This window comes from Pocillopora verrucosa, chromosome 2 (assembly GCF_036669915.1).
Source record: "Pocillopora verrucosa isolate sample1 chromosome 2, ASM3666991v2, whole genome shotgun sequence".
NCBI classification, from domain to species: Eukaryota; Metazoa; Cnidaria; class Anthozoa; order Scleractinia; family Pocilloporidae; genus Pocillopora; species Pocillopora verrucosa.
In genome coordinates, this window is record NC_089313.1 from 16,166,448 (window position 1) to 16,182,912 (window position 16,465).

The 16,465-nt window shown below is 39.4% G+C and overlaps 1 protein-coding gene across 1 annotated transcript; it reads left to right on the forward strand.

Annotated features, from left to right (window-relative positions):
- Positions 1-305: 305 nt before the first annotated feature.
- On the forward strand, positions 306-13,811 carry LOC131780111 (endoplasmic reticulum aminopeptidase 1). The gene is made up of 18 exons (XM_059096735.2): positions 306-1,243; positions 2,078-2,351; positions 2,968-3,088; positions 3,330-3,598; positions 4,397-4,531; positions 4,965-5,030; positions 5,119-5,184; positions 5,999-6,186; positions 6,469-6,551; positions 6,888-7,015; positions 7,898-7,953; positions 8,574-8,721; positions 9,233-9,306; positions 9,761-9,862; positions 10,488-10,661; positions 11,403-11,543; positions 12,285-12,366; positions 12,682-13,811. The coding sequence occupies exons 1-18, from the start codon at positions 582-584 to the stop codon at positions 12,853-12,855; spliced, it is 2,943 nt and encodes a 980-aa protein (XP_058952718.2). The 5' UTR covers positions 306-581; the 3' UTR covers positions 12,856-13,811.
- Positions 13,812-16,465: the final 2,654 nt, after the last annotated feature.

Sequence of the window (16,465 nt, forward strand, 5' to 3'; positions counted from 1 at the left end):
CCTGTAGCTTGATAATCATCGGTTCAAGTCGGAGCAAAGTTTCAGGAGACAAATTTCTCTCTTGTTAGATGAGTTTGAACGTGCGCAGTGCTTCCCAGATTTTCAAATGGATTCCTTTTGCTGGTCCCAGAGTTATTCGCGGGCATCTGCGAAGTCGAGCACGAACCGGAAATGAGAAGTGCGCTGGCCACCTGTGTCAACCTGCTGCTTTCTTGAATGAACTAAATTCATCTCTTTAAGGAGTTTTTTATTTCACTCACTGTTTTTCCTGCATCATCGAACAAGAAACAAAACTTTACAGAGGATTTAAACGCTTCATTACCATAGGTTAATGCGAAAACCTAATGTTTTTACACATCATTTGATCTTGTTGCGCGCGCGCTTTTTAGCCCGTCTTCCTATTGGTGGATTCTGTATTTACATCACTATTGCTGCTTGGGGATCGTTGTAAATATCTCAAATTAGACACCTAAAATAATCGCATGATCTTATTGGTATAGAAAACCATAGGCAGATCTGGCAAAACCGTGAACGAGCGTGGGAAGGTAAAAAAAGAAAAGCAAAAGTTGTGATTTTTACTGATGATGCGCGAACGAGCGGGATATAGAGCCGCTCCGGAAGAAGATGGCAGCGAATCTTTATCTCCAAATTCGCGATCACGCGTTAAGTATCAAGGAAATCGATTCTGTAATGGGAAACTGTGCGCGATCTTTCTAACGTTATCCATTGCTCTTGGTGCAGTTGTCTTGTTCATTTTCTCTGCATTCGTCCATGCATCTGATAGCGAAATTGAATTTTATCGTCGAGCCGTGAACTATGTCACAGGAGATCGATTTGCCCGATCAACAGAGACCGAGAAAGATTTCCCGCACAAACACATCCTATTACCGAAGGATATAAAACCAGAAAGATATCAAGTGTACCTTCATCCAAACTTATCAAGCTTCGATTTTCACGGAGGGGTGAAAATCGATGTGGTCTGCGAGAAACCGACAAGAAATATTCTTCTACATGTCAAACACCTGAAGATCACAAGCTATGGTGTTCAGGATTCTAGTCGCAACCACCTTCCTGTGTTACGAGTGGCAGAAAGCAAGAAGCTAGAGCAATATCTGGTTGAGATGAAAGATGAGCTGAAGGAAGGCGAAAAATACACTGTGAACCTTCAATTTAATGGTCATTTGTCGAACACAATGACAGGATTTTACAAGAGTTCGTACAAGACCAAGAGCGGAGAAGTCAGGTAATATTTCTATTCTTAACCCTTTCACTCCCAGTGGTGATTAACATGTAACGTCTCCCAATAATATCCATAGGTTATCCAGCAAAAAGGTATTGAGAATTTTCAAACTTATCAGGTGGAAGTTGTCATCTTGCTCTGACACCAACTTCTCGTAATAATTTACAAGGAAATGTGTAAATGCTAAATGGGAGAATTTGCAATCAGATTTTGGGAGTTAAAGGCTTAATTCATTATAATCGTGAATTAGATGAAGGTGAATTGATCGTTCTAACGTAACCCTCCGTCGAAGCAAAATTTTTGTTGAAGCCTTGACAGGGGTTTAAGCTTGAACGTCAGATTTTCGAGATTCCCGGTGTCATTTTACCTTGAGTAATTTCACGTTGATACGCAACTAACATGTACCCGTAATCAAAACACAACAGTTTCGCTAGAAATTATTTGCGTAATTATCTTATTCATAAATGCCTTTCACGGTGATCTCCTGACGCAGACTTTTCTTTAATTGTCAATATCAAATTAGGCCAGAAGCATATAACCAAGCAGGTTATAAGCTTGTGGTAAAGCAATTAGATTGTTAAAAAAATAAAGCTAACAACAATTGGCGATTAATAGCAGGGCAAGATTCTTCATGGACGTATTTTTGTCATACATGACTATGACAGTTTAGTGACGGAGGTTTCATCTCGTTGGACTAAGCGGCTCTTTTGACTTGTTTCTGTCAATGCGGTGGGGTGGGACCGGTTTAAGAACTACGATGTAGAAGCAATTTTTTTTCTTGTAGATCGCTTTGTTGACAACCACCTCAACTATTACTTGTTCATTCATTTTTTCAAGGTACATGGCAACGACCCAATTTGAAGCCACGGACGCCCGAGCCGCCTTTCCCTGTTTTGACGAGCCCGAGTTCAAATCACAATTCATCGTCACCTTGGTGCACGAGAAGGGATACTCAGCCCTTTCCAACATGCCTGTGGAAAAGGTCATCACACGTGACGACGGCTTCATGGAGAGCCACTTTAAGGAGAGTGTCAAGATGAGTACTTATTTACTGGCCTTCATCGTGTGTGATTTTGCTTACAAGGAAACGCACTCTAAAGCTGGGAAGAAGGTTGGTGTCATTGAAGCCATAAAATGTTTGCATTTCTCAGTTGTCCTTTGCTTACTTTTGCTAACCGTCAGCGCTTTCACAAATCCTCACATAGTTTATTCCCTGTGGGGGTCCCAAGACGGGGGACCCGTTAGTGAGAAGGGGACTAAGAGCGTGGGGGTCTTATAAGACAGGAAGGACTTATTAGAAAGGGGGTCTTCTAAGACAGAAGGGTCGTATTACAGCGGGGGCCATATTAGATAGAAGGGGCTTGTTAAAGAGAGGGTCTGAATCGATAGATGAGTTTGTTCTAGATTTCTGACTAGCTTAAATTGGAAAAGCAGATCTCTTCTGATGCCTGTTATTGCGCCCAAAATACACCACAAATCTTCGTGTACTCCTTCCCATAAAATCAGGTGGCAATTTAAAACAACTTTACTCGGCCGCAGAAGATTTTCTGTTCTTTTTCCCTTCTCTCGTCACCTCTATAAGTGTGCGTCACGGACGCTTCGTGGCTCATTTAAAAGGACAACCACTGAGTAGAAGGTTCAAAAAACTTTTGTCTTCTAATTCAAAGTTTCCTCGTTCTTTGTAAATGCATTATTGTTTAGTACAAGTACTTGATGTTTTCTTTCAGATTCGAGTTTGGTCCAGAAAGGATGCTATCGAAAGCACGAGATTGGCCGTCAGTGTGGCAGAAAACGTCCTGAATTATTACGAGGAGTTCTTCAATATACCATACCCTCTGCCTAAGATGGGTAGGTTGAAGATGTTAAAAGAGATATGTTCAATTTATTGATCCACAGGGAGACAAAGGAAAAACTGAATCCCACGAGAAGATATGAACCTTGCGCACCCGTTCCAGCTCCCCGGTAAACTCTCTATTAAAAGAAATAGTTTGGACCTCAAGAAGTAGAGAATTGTTATATGTTTGGAATTTTTTTGCGTCAAACTTTCAAACTAAACGTTTTCCTATTCATAATTTTTTTCACTCCGCAGACTTGGTTGCTGTGCCTGATTTCGCGGCTGGAGCGATGGAAAACTGGGGACTACTCACTTTCCGCGAAACTTACCTGCTGAGTGACCCGGCCTCTGCTAGCGCCGCTGACAAACAGGATGTAGCCGTAGTGGTGTCTCACGAGCTTGCGCACCAGTGGTTTGGTAACCTGGTCACTATGAAGTGGTGGAATGACTTGTGGCTCAACGAAGGCTTCGCTAACTATGTGGAATACATCGGAACGGATCATTTCCGAAAGGATTGGAAAGTGGTAAACTTGGATCCGTAAAAGTGCTCACAGTGCAAGTTTAGTAGTGATATAGAACAAGAATTTCGGGGAGCGCTGCAGTTGGATTTCTTACGTAGCTTAAAGGAATGCACAGGCGGATTTATCTGTGAATAGATCCTGTAGCTTAAGTAATTGTCGGAACACTTCCGCTGAACCTTTAATATCAGAGAACGCTCCGACGGAATAGTATAGCGCAGCACGAGGGATGTTGGGATTGTAAGGCACTGAGGCACTGTGATTTGATCTGAGGGTGTCATACGTGATTTCACGGCACAGTTTTAGTGAATCAGGTTTTATTTGTGTAATTGCAGCATCGAGAGGCAGCTTTTTGCCATAACCAGTGTTGGGACCGTGAGATTCTAAGGCTCTATGACTTTAAGTTAAAGCATCAAAAGTGATTCTGCCTGGTAATTTCAGTCAATGCGGTTCCATATGTAATTGCTGCATTGCTGGGTAACCGTTTTCCATACCCATTAACTATGCAGTGTGAAATACACCACGGTTTTTAAGACGCGGTTGCCTGATTGTCAGTGCTCTGGACTCCTATCTGTTACCCCATGGTACAGAAATCAGGAAAAGCACGAGAGGCCTTTTGAGTCAGTCTCGCATGCATACTCGGTTTTTTTTGTAGTTGTTGAAAAATATCGAATAATCAGAGAAGCGCATACCTCAAGCTGCATACCTTTCGATCATGTCACGATTAAATTTTATTTTTAATCAATGCCTTTGTACGATTTGATTTCATTTGTTTTTCTGACTCTTTCTTCATTCATGTTGCAGCTGGAGCAGTTTGTTGCACACACATTACAGACAGCATTGTCCGCTGACAGTATGGCCAACACTCACCCCATATCCGTCCCGGTCAAGAATCCCTCTCAGATCACGGAGATCTTTGACAGCATCTCTTATGACAAAGTAAGATCCTACAATACATGATTCACCTTGTGTGATAAGATTTTACAACGTGTTTTACACGAAGACGTTGGTGGGTAGTAGTGAAAGTTTCAGCGGTGTAAGGTGGATGTTCCATTCGAAGACGTGAGGATGCTACAATGGCATCAGGTTATTTATAGTATTACAGATTATCACAGTTATCAACAAACAATGAGGTTGGGGGGGAGGAGTAGTCACGTGCATCCTAGGGACTCCCTCCCCCTTTGTCCGGAAGGTGGTGTACTTCATGTTTGTGGGCGGTGTCTCCATTTTATCGTGGGTGTTGTCTATACAGTGCGTGGGTATGAATCTCTAGTTACTAGTAATTATATTCTGTAACCATAGCTCAATACTCCCTCTTATACTTTTTAAAGGTTGCCTCATTCAACACTTACCTGACCTTTTCCTTTTGCAGGGTTCTTCCATTATTCGTATGCTTAGAAGTTTTATTGGAGACAAGAATTTCCAGAAAGGATTGGAGGTGTTTACTGATTCTTTCAATTGGCCATGAATTTATCCTTTAAAAATTTCCTTAAATCTCAATTTGTTGGTTTCACTTTTATTTTCAGCTTTATCTGAATCGTCACAAGTATGCTAATGCAGCCGCTGATGACCTATGGAGCGCTTTGAGTGAGGTAAATATGCGGATGAAACATACTGAAAGGCGCCAAAATATTTTGTGTCATTTTTTATGGTGGGTCAGGTTCTCGGTCAGCAGAGACGAGCCAGAAAGAGAGCGCACGTCGAGCATGCGCTGGAGATCAATTTTAGCAGCCCGCGCACCAATTTCCCGCCCAAAATTTCAAAAGAAAGCAAAAGAAACAATCGCAGTCCGGCAAAATAAGCAAACATTAATTGAAACGGTTATAAAATTCTGTATGTGAAAAAAAAATAGGGAAAGAGTAAACTTGAGACTTTTCGTACTCAAAGCTTGTTCAAGTGCGGGTATCCTGTTTAATTACCGTTCCGTTTTGAGCTTTACCAAAAAAGGTATACGCCTCTAAAACACCGGGACTTACTGGCTTGTGTGTTTGTTTGTAACTCGTGCGAGACAACTTGGTTCTGATAGCCTGAAAGCGCGGCACGTAATCATTGCAACGTTAGCATATGCGCAGACGTCTGACCACTGCCTCCGTAGCCCTTGTTTCCTCTCGTTTTTTACTGGTCACTCTGGAGCCTGGAATAGGCTAGTATTCACATAGGATTCAGTAAGGAAAAAAAAACAAGAAAGAGGCAGTTATGATGAATCAAGAAGGAACAGGGAGGGCTGAAAATGTACAAGATTGACTCGGGTCACAACTTACCATGAACAGGAAAACAGGCTGAATATAGTAAGATTTACAAACCTCAAGTAGCTTGTTTTAATTTTACGTAAGCCTTTCTTCTGTGCTCCCAACAGTTGTGTACCTGTAGGAAATTCAGGTGTTTTACCTTTGTTTTTTTACTAAGATCTGCAAGGATCTCGATGTAAAAGCTATCATGGACACATGGATTAAACAGAAAGGGTACCCTGTGGTCTACATCGCGGAGAATAGCGCTCAAGCGAGAGATGGCTCTAAAAAGTTGTTCGCAACTCAGAAACGATTCTTACGAGACATTAGACAAGGAACAAAACAATACGATGACGAGTCTAAAGGGTATGTTTTGGACTGATATACTGGAGCTTGACCTTACAAAGGAAATAAATAACGATAAACCTCAAATTAGACATCTTAAACTTTGATATTGTAACTTAAAAGTCGTAACTTATGGCATTTACAGTTTACGTTGTAGTCAGGTTGGTCAATTAATTTCAGACATATGCTTCAAATCATTCAGTAGTCAACATGACGAGGTTTTCTTTTCGTCATCTTGAAATATAGTTCATGAAATTTATATATGTACATTTTGTGTCCACGTTTATTGGATACGTTTTGTAGTTATCAATGGCACATACCGCTGACATATGTGACGTCGCAAAACCCTCATAAGCAACATACGGTGTGGATGAAGAAGGAAAATGGTGAGTGAGGACTGGAAATAAGGTGGATATGCTCTTGAAATTAGTATGCGGTTGTCCATTTTCGTATTCGTAAAATTGACGATGTTATTTTTTGTCTGTTCGGATTATAGAATACTGGAGTAATACAACGAGTAATATTGTACATACGAATGTGAGATTGTAAACTTAAAAAGTCGATTTGAAAATTTAAATGAAAGCGTCAATAGTTTTTGCCATGCGAATGTAGCCTGTGCGATTAATACATTACTTTACGTTGGGTTATATATCAGGCGAGAGTGTACGTTTATTATATTTTTGGTAAAGATTAAATTTTATCCTTTTTGAATTTATTCACAGTTCACGTTCCGTCTGTCAAGAAGTACAAGTGGATCAAGGCAAACGTTGGGCAGACAGGATTTTATCGTGTAAACTACAGCAAAAAGAACTGGAACAATCTTGTCAAACAGCTCCAGAATAATCACAAGGTAAAGATATGCCATTTAAAAACACGTTTCCTCTGAGTGTTATGTAGTCAATAGCAAGGAATCACAATCGTCAATCACTCAGTGAAAATTCCAAGTAAATATAAGCAAACTGAGAGCCAAAAAAAGGGAATGATTAAGAAGTTGACCCTAATGTTTTAGACTAGTCATAGGGCTTGAAGTAAAATCAACGTGGCCCCAATTTATTTTGCCTCTTGATTGAAAATTGTCCTTTTATCAATCGTGGGTTGATAGATAAGTTTTATGGGCTGCCCATTACTGGAGATTTATGAGTGTCTGAACGACACGTCCTTCACTGATGGCTTGTTCTCAGTGACTCTTCCAACATCTACTGTCGGCTTGAAAACGAGATTTCGTAGTCGAAACTATCTTAAACACTTGCATGTTGTGTGTTGAAAGGCTACAGCGCTCAAGTTTGAAATGACATGATATGATTACTTTCTGGATTTCACAACGGATACACTCCAATTTTTAGTTCCGTTGTTTTAATCAAGCCTGTTGTAATGAACCCTTTCTTCCGTGTGTGGGTCGTAAAATTTTCTTTTAACTGAAAGAAGATAGAATGTATCATGCGTTAAATATTTCTTATGATAAATTATTAAACAAAGAACTTGGCTGAATGAGAGTTGATCAAGGGAAAGTTTGAATCCCAAAAGGAAATAATCATGTATATACTGGTTTGGACTAGATACATCGAAGAACTGTCCAACGGCTTTCGACTCGAGAACCTCAATTCGATCCGATTACACGGAACACTCTGACCCTTACCATTACCATAGTCAACTGCCAAACGCGTCCAAACGTTTGTATGAAATTCCAAGAAAATCCAGTGATAACGATAACAAGTGACTGTTTTTATTTTAGGTTTTGGCTGCCGTGGATAGGAGCGGATTGATTGATGATGCTTTTAACTTAGCCAGGTACGACAAGTAGTATGAAGTTGAGTTAGAGCGCATTTCGATTGACTTTCGTGTAAAAAGTAATTATGAAAGCCAATCACAGAGCTGGAAGATATCACTACAAGCCAATCAGAATTCAAATAAGTGAAGATGTAAACTACTCAAGGGTGAGAGATTGTTAGTGACCGAGTTACCGTTGCTTTGAGGTTTGAATTGGATTGGTTGAGAGGCTTGGTCAATCACAGAGCGGAATAAGGCAAAACCAATATTTTTCTGACACTTGATTGAAGATTGCTCCAACACTCATACAGACTGAAACAGTTGCCGAAAATCAGGAGGAAATGAGATCTCTACTCCGGGCCTCCGGCTGCGATTCAAAAACGTCTGTGCTGAAGCTCCATAGTGATGACGGGATGATTGGAGGATTTTCCTCTGGGAGGCTCACACTAGATTCTGACGTGGATTCAGGAACATATCATGTTGTTTATTATGATAATTTTTTAACTTTCCTTGATCAAGATGGAGTAAAAAACACCCTTACACCTCCACCTTGTTTTGTTCTTGTAAAGCGAACAGTTGTATTTCCTAAACTTAACGGATGAGTTGGCTAAAATCGCACTATCAATTTTGTCTGTATGCAGGGCTGGCCAACTGGACATGTCCACTGCATTGGGTCTGACGAATTACTTAGATAAGGAGAGAGAATACGTCCCATGGTCCTCTGCTCTCGGTCATTTGGGTTTCATTGGGTCAATGTTGACCATGCGTCCTTCATACGGATTCTACCGGGTAAGTGGAGGGTTGAATATCGGAGTAGGGATTAAATGAAATTTAAAAAAACTTTCATTTGACAGTCGAACGTAGTCCTGGGATACACTGCTATTTTCCTCCTTCACTTCTTTCTTTGATTGTTCAAAAAAAAAGAAGAAAAAAAAAATTCGTGCTTCCTTCTCAGCCAATCAGATGCAAATTAAAACCAAACTTTGTCACGCGCGTTTTTCCGCGCCTTAGTTCGGTCACGTGTGTTTACTTCTCGTTTCATTGGGCCTTCGTGATCATTGTGATCAGTATTTACGTATGTTTCATGGGCTGTTGAAATGAATTTAGTTTTGCTCTAAGGACACTAGATTAAAGATTATAAAAGATTATAAGACACTAGATTATATCCAAAGAGACGCCAAGAGGAAAGAAAAAACAGGCGAATCAGTGTGGCCACTTGATCGACCTTTTACGAGGAAGTGATCGCAGTCCAACAGGATTTATTATAACCAACATTTGCCATATTTCGTCCTTTGCACAGAAATACATTGTGAAGAAGGTGAAGCCACTCGAAAAGTACGTGGGATGGGGAACTGATGGTGATATCCTCAAGATGTAAGTAAAGAGACCTAGCGGATCATTATCGTAACGAATGGTCTGCTAAGAATAACTTTTAACAAAGATTGGAGATAAGCGGGTGGCAAATTTGTCAAAACCGTAGGTGTTGGTAATGATAAGGTGAAAAAAGTGTTAGATTACACATGCACACAGAACTCTTGAAGCTTCTCTTATGTCTCCTTAACGGTATAACCTAATTTCAACAGTTAGTCTTGAATTTGTCTTTTTCGTATATACTTTAATGTTTGGAAGGTTTATTTTATCGACATTTCGTTTGAAACATCATATAAAATCATGTGAAACTTCCTTCTCCATCGCCAAGATGAGAGTTAGATCTGACTGATATTCAGTGTTACTTAACGTCAGTCCGAATGCCTTCCCCGTGTTTGTGCTGTCTTCAGTATGGGTACATATCTTTTACCGTGAAATTTAATTCGTGAATTTTTACCAGGTATCTGCGAAACAACGTGCTGTCAACATTAGCCAGCCATGGTGATGAACACGCAGTGGATTACAGTTTGACTGGATTCAGAATGTGGATGAAGAATCAAAGGTTAACAATAAAGACTACAATTATTAACGAACTCAAAATACACCAGCTTTAATTATCCTAATTTAATTTACTCAATGACGCTTTCGACATTGCTGATCCCAGCAGTATGCAGGACGCGTGTCACAGAGGAACCAAGTTAGGACACAGCTCACCAGAGAGTTCTCTGTAGTTCAGTAGTATAACGTCGGAGAACGGATGACTGAAAATTTGATTTCAAAGGTCCTAAGTTCGATTCCTTATGGAAACTCAAAATTTTTGTAACCGTGGTATGCGACATAGACCTACTGCTTCCCCTTCGTTCTTTACTCGGTCTTTTGCTCGCCCCTTCGTTTGTCTGTTCGTTTGTTAACTCATCCATATGGTATTACGCTCACTCGTTCGTTCTTGAGCCCACGTTTCTTAGTTTATTCGTTCATTTTTTACTTTATGGTCTTTCTTTGTTTATTCGTTCCCCTCGGTCATTTTGTTTCGTTCAGTTGTTCATTATTCCACCATTTCCTCTACCCTTCATAACGTCTTCTCATTATGCACGTTCACGTAACCATCAAGGGCTACATCTAGTAGCCTTTCCTTATGTACGCTAGTCATTATATCTTAAAGTCATGTTAGATCCCTTTCTCTTTAGCCTCACAATCTCTCCTCATCTACGGGACATTGTATACCATACCGCTATTAAGTTCGGTGGACTAGAAGAATGGGAATTTATGTGGGAGAAATACCAGAACTCCATTGACGCCACTGAGAAATCCAGGATACTGTACGCTTTAACAGGCACCAAAGAACCTTGGCTGTTGAACAGGTAAATTTATGAGAAATCTTCAGCGCTGTGTTCCAAGTAGTATGGGAGTGCATTGATTTTGCTCCAAACTTCCTTGTAACTAGTCCAGAAAACTTGCACCGCCCTCACAAACAATCAAATGCAAGTAGGAAACCAATTGTGACTCAGTCACTCGGGTGTTCCCTAGGCTCGATTTCCGCCGCTCTCTCGTGTCTGGTCTTCGCAGCTCCCCGAGAAGAGAGGTGGGTTCGAGTGGCAGAGGCGCGGGCTCATATTCCCGAACAGCGGCTGGTAATTGAGCCTACGTGTTGCCGTGCCTCAGGCAAATGCGGCCTTCATATACTCTTAGGCTCCTTGTGATGTTTTCCTGTGTTTTAATCGGCGCTTGTTATTGTTATGGTCTTAGTTTTATAGCACTCGCTTTGAAAATGTTCGAATCATTTTTTATCTTAATTACAGCCTCCTGGGTTAATGGCAGAAAAATTTAAAAGGATTCGTATTAGGAAATTTGAGCGGAAAGTTCTCTCTAGTGGGCATGGGTGATGAAGATTTATTTATTATTTACCGTGACGTTGTCCTCAGGGGATAGAAATTTGTTCAAATGAACATCTAACAAGTTCTAGTTTTGCTTTAAATCTTTGGTATGACAAATGATAGCTCATATGATATTAGTGTTGATTTTTAAGACCCAATCCAGCTTTTAACTCGATCGACCGTCAGTTCTCCCAGATCTTTTAGCTTAATTATTTTCAATGAATTTAGGATCCTGGAATCTTCACTTGATGAATCAAAGATCAGAACACAGGACATGTTGCACGCTATTTCAGGGGTTGGCTCACATGTCTATGGACGCCTTCTGACTTGGGACTTCATCAGAAAGAACTTTGACAAGATCGTGAAAAAGTAAGAACGACTCACATGCTTGCGGTTTTAGTATCAAGGTACACGCAATTTTCAAAAAGGCCTCCAACCTGTGTGCTTCCAACCCGTGTCAAATTACCGCGAGGGACAACCCTCCTGCAAACAACTGTTTGTGGGAAGGAAAGTTGCGTCAGTTGCAAGACTTTGCGAAGAAAACCCCCCTCCTTCCCCCCTACCCCGGTCCTTCTTCTTGGGTACAAAGATTCACTTTTGTTAAAAAAGAAAAGAGGTGTTGCAACAAACAGGCCTCCAGGGTTCCTGTAAAAAATATGATTTTCAGCACTCTTCGCGGTAATTCGATCTAGAGAGTTTTTTTTAAAGCCTTTGACAAATGAGGTGTGGGACTAACGATTTTAAAAACTCTCAGTTTTGCTCTTTACATATCTTAACATTCTTGAAAATTAATCATCATTATTATCGTCTGTTCTGGTCGCGCCGGTAGCGCATAAGGCCTTAGAAAAGGATGCTCAAATCTTACTCCATAATTCAAGATTTAAAACGAAATTAAGCGGTGATTTTTAACAGCCATTTGATTTGAAGTCCTCCTAAGCATGTATAAACTTCGATTTAATTATAGTTGGTTTGTTTTCACACAAAGGCGGTGTGAGGAATTTAGTATAGGATTGTATGAGGAAGAAAGGTTATTACGTTAGGGACAGTGAGAACAGAAAGGATTAAGGGTGCTTTTGCTATTAAAAAATGATAATTATTATTTTCACCTAGGATGGGAAATGACGCAATGGAAATCAGTTATTTGGTCAACATCGCCAGCCGAGGAATGAACACAGAGTTCCAACTTCAAGAGGTGCTCGAAGATATAGTTTTGTAGACATATGACCTTTTTATCATTTTCAAGCGTAACTCGGTGAAGGGAATGTTATGGATAAGTCGAGGGAAACGTTCATTGAAGGATCAATGAATTGCACTAAAAATAATTCATTTTGAAGGTCATGAAATTTTGCGTGGGCGGTTACCCTAAGATATCCGTATTCCCGAAGATGATGTCATTACATGTACTACGCCTTTTCCTTAAAAGTTTTGTTAGATAAACAAGAGACGCCATATGGGATATCATTGGATGAAATAAATGTTTTACACGGTCTTTTCATCTTTTAAACAGTTCAAGGATTTTATCAATCAACACAAAGATACAGTGGGTTCCCTGCGCGCGACAAAGAAATCATTGGAGTACATAGAGGGTTGTATTAACTGGATGAAAAATCATGGGAAGAAAGTTGAAGACTGGCTCCAATCCCAAGTGGATTCCCTCAGCAGTAGACTGGAAGATCTCTGAGAAAAACGAAAGATTTACAACAGTACACCTTAGTGGTATCTCAAAAAACTGTGGCTGTTTCCGAGCTACTTTTTAGTTAAACCTTTGGGATTTACCTTCATGCATACTTTTAAGATAAGTGAGTGTCACAGTCATTCTTCATGAATGTGGTGCATTCCCCTCCTATATTTTAAACGGAAACGTTTGTACAGAGGAAACCCACTTTGTGAAGCTAACATTTGTCAAAAGAAGGTCTTTCCTTTACGAAGTGGTCTTTATTTGTTATGATCCCTCCTCACTGGTAGTCAATTTCCTATCTATAGCTTCCCCTTTAACTTCTGTCAGAGAAGACTTATACCCCCCGTTCCCCCCGAAAACAATGTGATAACCACCCTCCACATTAAAAAAACCTCCAACCATTTCCCTCGGCGATAAATAATGAGCGGTCCATTACCTTTTATCTCCACATTTTCTCACTCGTTGGCCTCTGTATCTTTGCCTCGACACAAATACATCAGGGACACGCTCCATGTGGAACTATATTTTGTTCTGCTACTTTTGAAGGATTAGCAGCTGGTCCATGTCAACATTATTATACAGGTGTGCAGGTGGAGCAGGGGTGATGTATCACCCCCCATCAGTACGAATAAATACGTAGGAATTAAGTGGTATTAAACTGCTAGACTACAGTGGTTAACTTTAAGGTTGGACATTGTGCACTATATCATAAAAATTCCCTTTAACATGAAGTAGTTAGACTTTTCGGCGAAGCTTTTGGTAACGTTACCTATGGAAATAAAAACGTGTCATTATTTTCACGAGTAAATAAAGCGATTAAAAGAAGACAACTTGCCTAACTAATTAAAAGCTTCGCTCGAATGAGGAAGGTAAGGGGCTCCATTTTGGATGACATTTTCTTTGAAATTATCAGTTGCTCTTGCAAGACGGTTTATCATAACCAAAATAACTGGGCGAAATGTAATAAGTTGAAATGCATTTTTTTCTTAACTTTTGAAACCACGGTCGTGAGATTATATAAAGTCATTACCGATCAAAGAAGCTCCTGATCGTCAAACAAATTCTCCTCGTCAGTATCAAAGGAAATGTAAAGAGATCAGTTTGGAGAATGTGAATACTGATGTAACGGTGTAAAAGGTTAACACGGCAAGAACTTTGAACTTGTAATGAAAACCGCGAATATGTTAAATAGTATACGTCATGATTATGCAAATGACGTCAAAGACGAGGAAAGACTGGGGAATAGCTTAACAGATTTTCTATCATATTGCTAAATGGAGAAAGTATTTACTTTTAGTCCGTTTTGTTTCATTATTGTTGTGTGGGTAGTTTTGAAACTGGCATTACGATAAAGTTCTTAAGAATACATAGTAACAAATTTTAGAAGGTGTTTTCGCGGTTAAACATGAGCATGCAAACAGGAAAGTTGGAAAATTCATCGTGATGTAACCACAGGCAGACCACCTGATGGGTACAACAGGAAGGCAAACTAAAGAGAAACTAAATGTTGGTTCACCAAACTATTGCATACGCGGGCCATTTAAAAACCTCTCGCTGGATCGTTCTAAACTTCTGGTACTAAACGATCAGCATTTGGTCGTTGTGGCCTGACAAATACTGATTGGTCAATTTAAAACGAGTCACATTACTCGAATTCCTTCGTTCACTGCAGTGAGCACCGTTCATGATAAGAAAGCCGTAACTTTGATTTTCCTGGCAATTATCTCGGAGAATACTGAGGGGAAAAAACTATAATTTTGCCAAAAGACGAAAATGTATCTCATTGATGGAAGAACGTCGCCCGATTGGTAAGATCTTTAATATTTTGACGTTGATTTTAGTATAATATTTTAATATATTTCTGATAAATAGTTTGGAATGCTTCACTATACTGGTTTTTTCAATTCAATACCAAGTCTTCTAACACTTGTCGGTAAGTTTACCCTTTTACCATCACTCTTAAGTTGAAGGAATGCATCGAACCTCTACAGACTTTGAACGTTATTAAATCAAACAACAAAATTCGTGTAGTAATGTCATTTTAGAGGCAAAACACTTTTTTCATAGAATATTTGCCCACTTGTAAATTTCCGATGATTTGTTGGTTTTCCCATTTTACAAAAAGGTTAGAAAGAGTCTGCAACGTGTTTTTATATTAACTGTTTGACTTCATTGCATAAGCGTACGTTTTCTCTCAATTATTGGTAAGTTTACCCTTTTCCTAAACTGTTATATTCGGGACATGCGTCGAAACGCTGCTCCATTTGATAATTGTTAAGTAAAAAAAAACGCTTTTAGAGTAATGTCTTTTTAGAGTCAAAACCCTTTTTCTTCAGAATCTTTGTTCACTTGTTCCTTGCAGTACCTACTCCACTTGTTACATATCATCTTAACATTTAGCTCACCTTTCATGGCAAGTTCCCCGCAGCTCAGTGGGTAGAGCACTGTACCGCGAAAGCGGTCCCAGTCAGGATGGAGATCCTGATCCGGGGAACTTGCCGTTTTTTTTTTTTTTTTTTCTTTTTTTGCTGTTTGATTTCTTTTTTCATTTTTTTCCGATGATTTGTTGATTTTCCCATTCTATAAAAAGCTTATAAATACTTTGAAGTGTTTTTTTGTATTCGTCTTTTCACTTCATTCATTAATGACTTTTTTGTTCCACATATTGGCAAGTTTACCCTTTTCCTAAACAGTAAAATTGAGGACATAAATTGGAATGCTGCTCAAACTGAACCGTGATTATTAAATCAAACAAAAACGTTTTTGTAGTAATGTCTTTTTAGAATAAAAACTTTTTCCTCAGAATCTTTATGCACTTGAACCTTACAGTACGTATTCTACTTGTTACATGTAATCTTAAAATTTACTCTCCAATCATGGCAAGTTCCCCGCAGCTCAGTGGGTAGAGCATTGTACCGCGAAAGCGGACCCAGTCAGGATGGAGATCCTGACACGGGGAACTTGCCGTTTTTTTTTTGTTTTTTTTTTTTGTCTGATTTTTTTTTTGTAAATCTTTTCCTCTTTTTTTGATGATTTGTTGGTTTTCCTATTTTATACAAAGCTTATAAATATTTTGAAGCGCTTCTTTATACTCGTCTTTTCACTTCATTTCATCAGCGAACGTTTTGTTCCACATATAGGCAAGTTTACCCTTTTGCTACACTCCAAAATTCAGGACATTGTCTACACAGTTCGAAATTTAAATATTTTAAATCAAACAATCAAGTTCGTGTAGTAATGTCAATTTAGAGTCAAAAGACTTTTTCAATGAACCTTTTTTTCACCAGTTCCTTGCAGTACATACTCCATTTATTACATATAATCTTAAAACTTGCTCTCGCGGCATGGCAAGTTCCCCGCAGCTCAGTGGGTAGAGCATTGTACCGCGAATGCGGTCCCAGTCAGGATGGAAATCCTGTACCGGGGGACTTGCCGTTTTTTTTTTCCTTTGCTTGATTTCTTTTTTAATTTCTTTTTTCGATGATTTGTTGGTTTTCCCATTTTACAGAAAGGTTATTCAGAGTCTGTAATGTGTTGTTATGCTCATTATTTCAATTCATTGCATTAGCGAAGGTTTTTTCTAATTATTGGCAAGTTTACCCTTTTCCTAAAC

What these genes read in the sequence shown, in the direction of transcription:
- LOC131780111 (XM_059096735.2), top strand. Translation starts at nt 582, where the DNA reads ATGATGCGCGAACGAGCGGGATATAGAGCCGCTCCGGAAGAAGATGGC. An exon ending in ACTCTAAAGCTGGGAAGAAG is followed by an intron (nt 2,352 to 2,967) that starts GTTGGTGTCATT and finishes GTTTTCTTTCAG; the next exon opens with ATTCGAGTTTGGTCCAGAAA. An exon ending in AGCTCCAGAATAATCACAAG is followed by an intron (nt 7,016 to 7,897) that starts GTAAAGATATGC and finishes TTTTTATTTTAG; the next exon opens with GTTTTGGCTGCCGTGGATAG.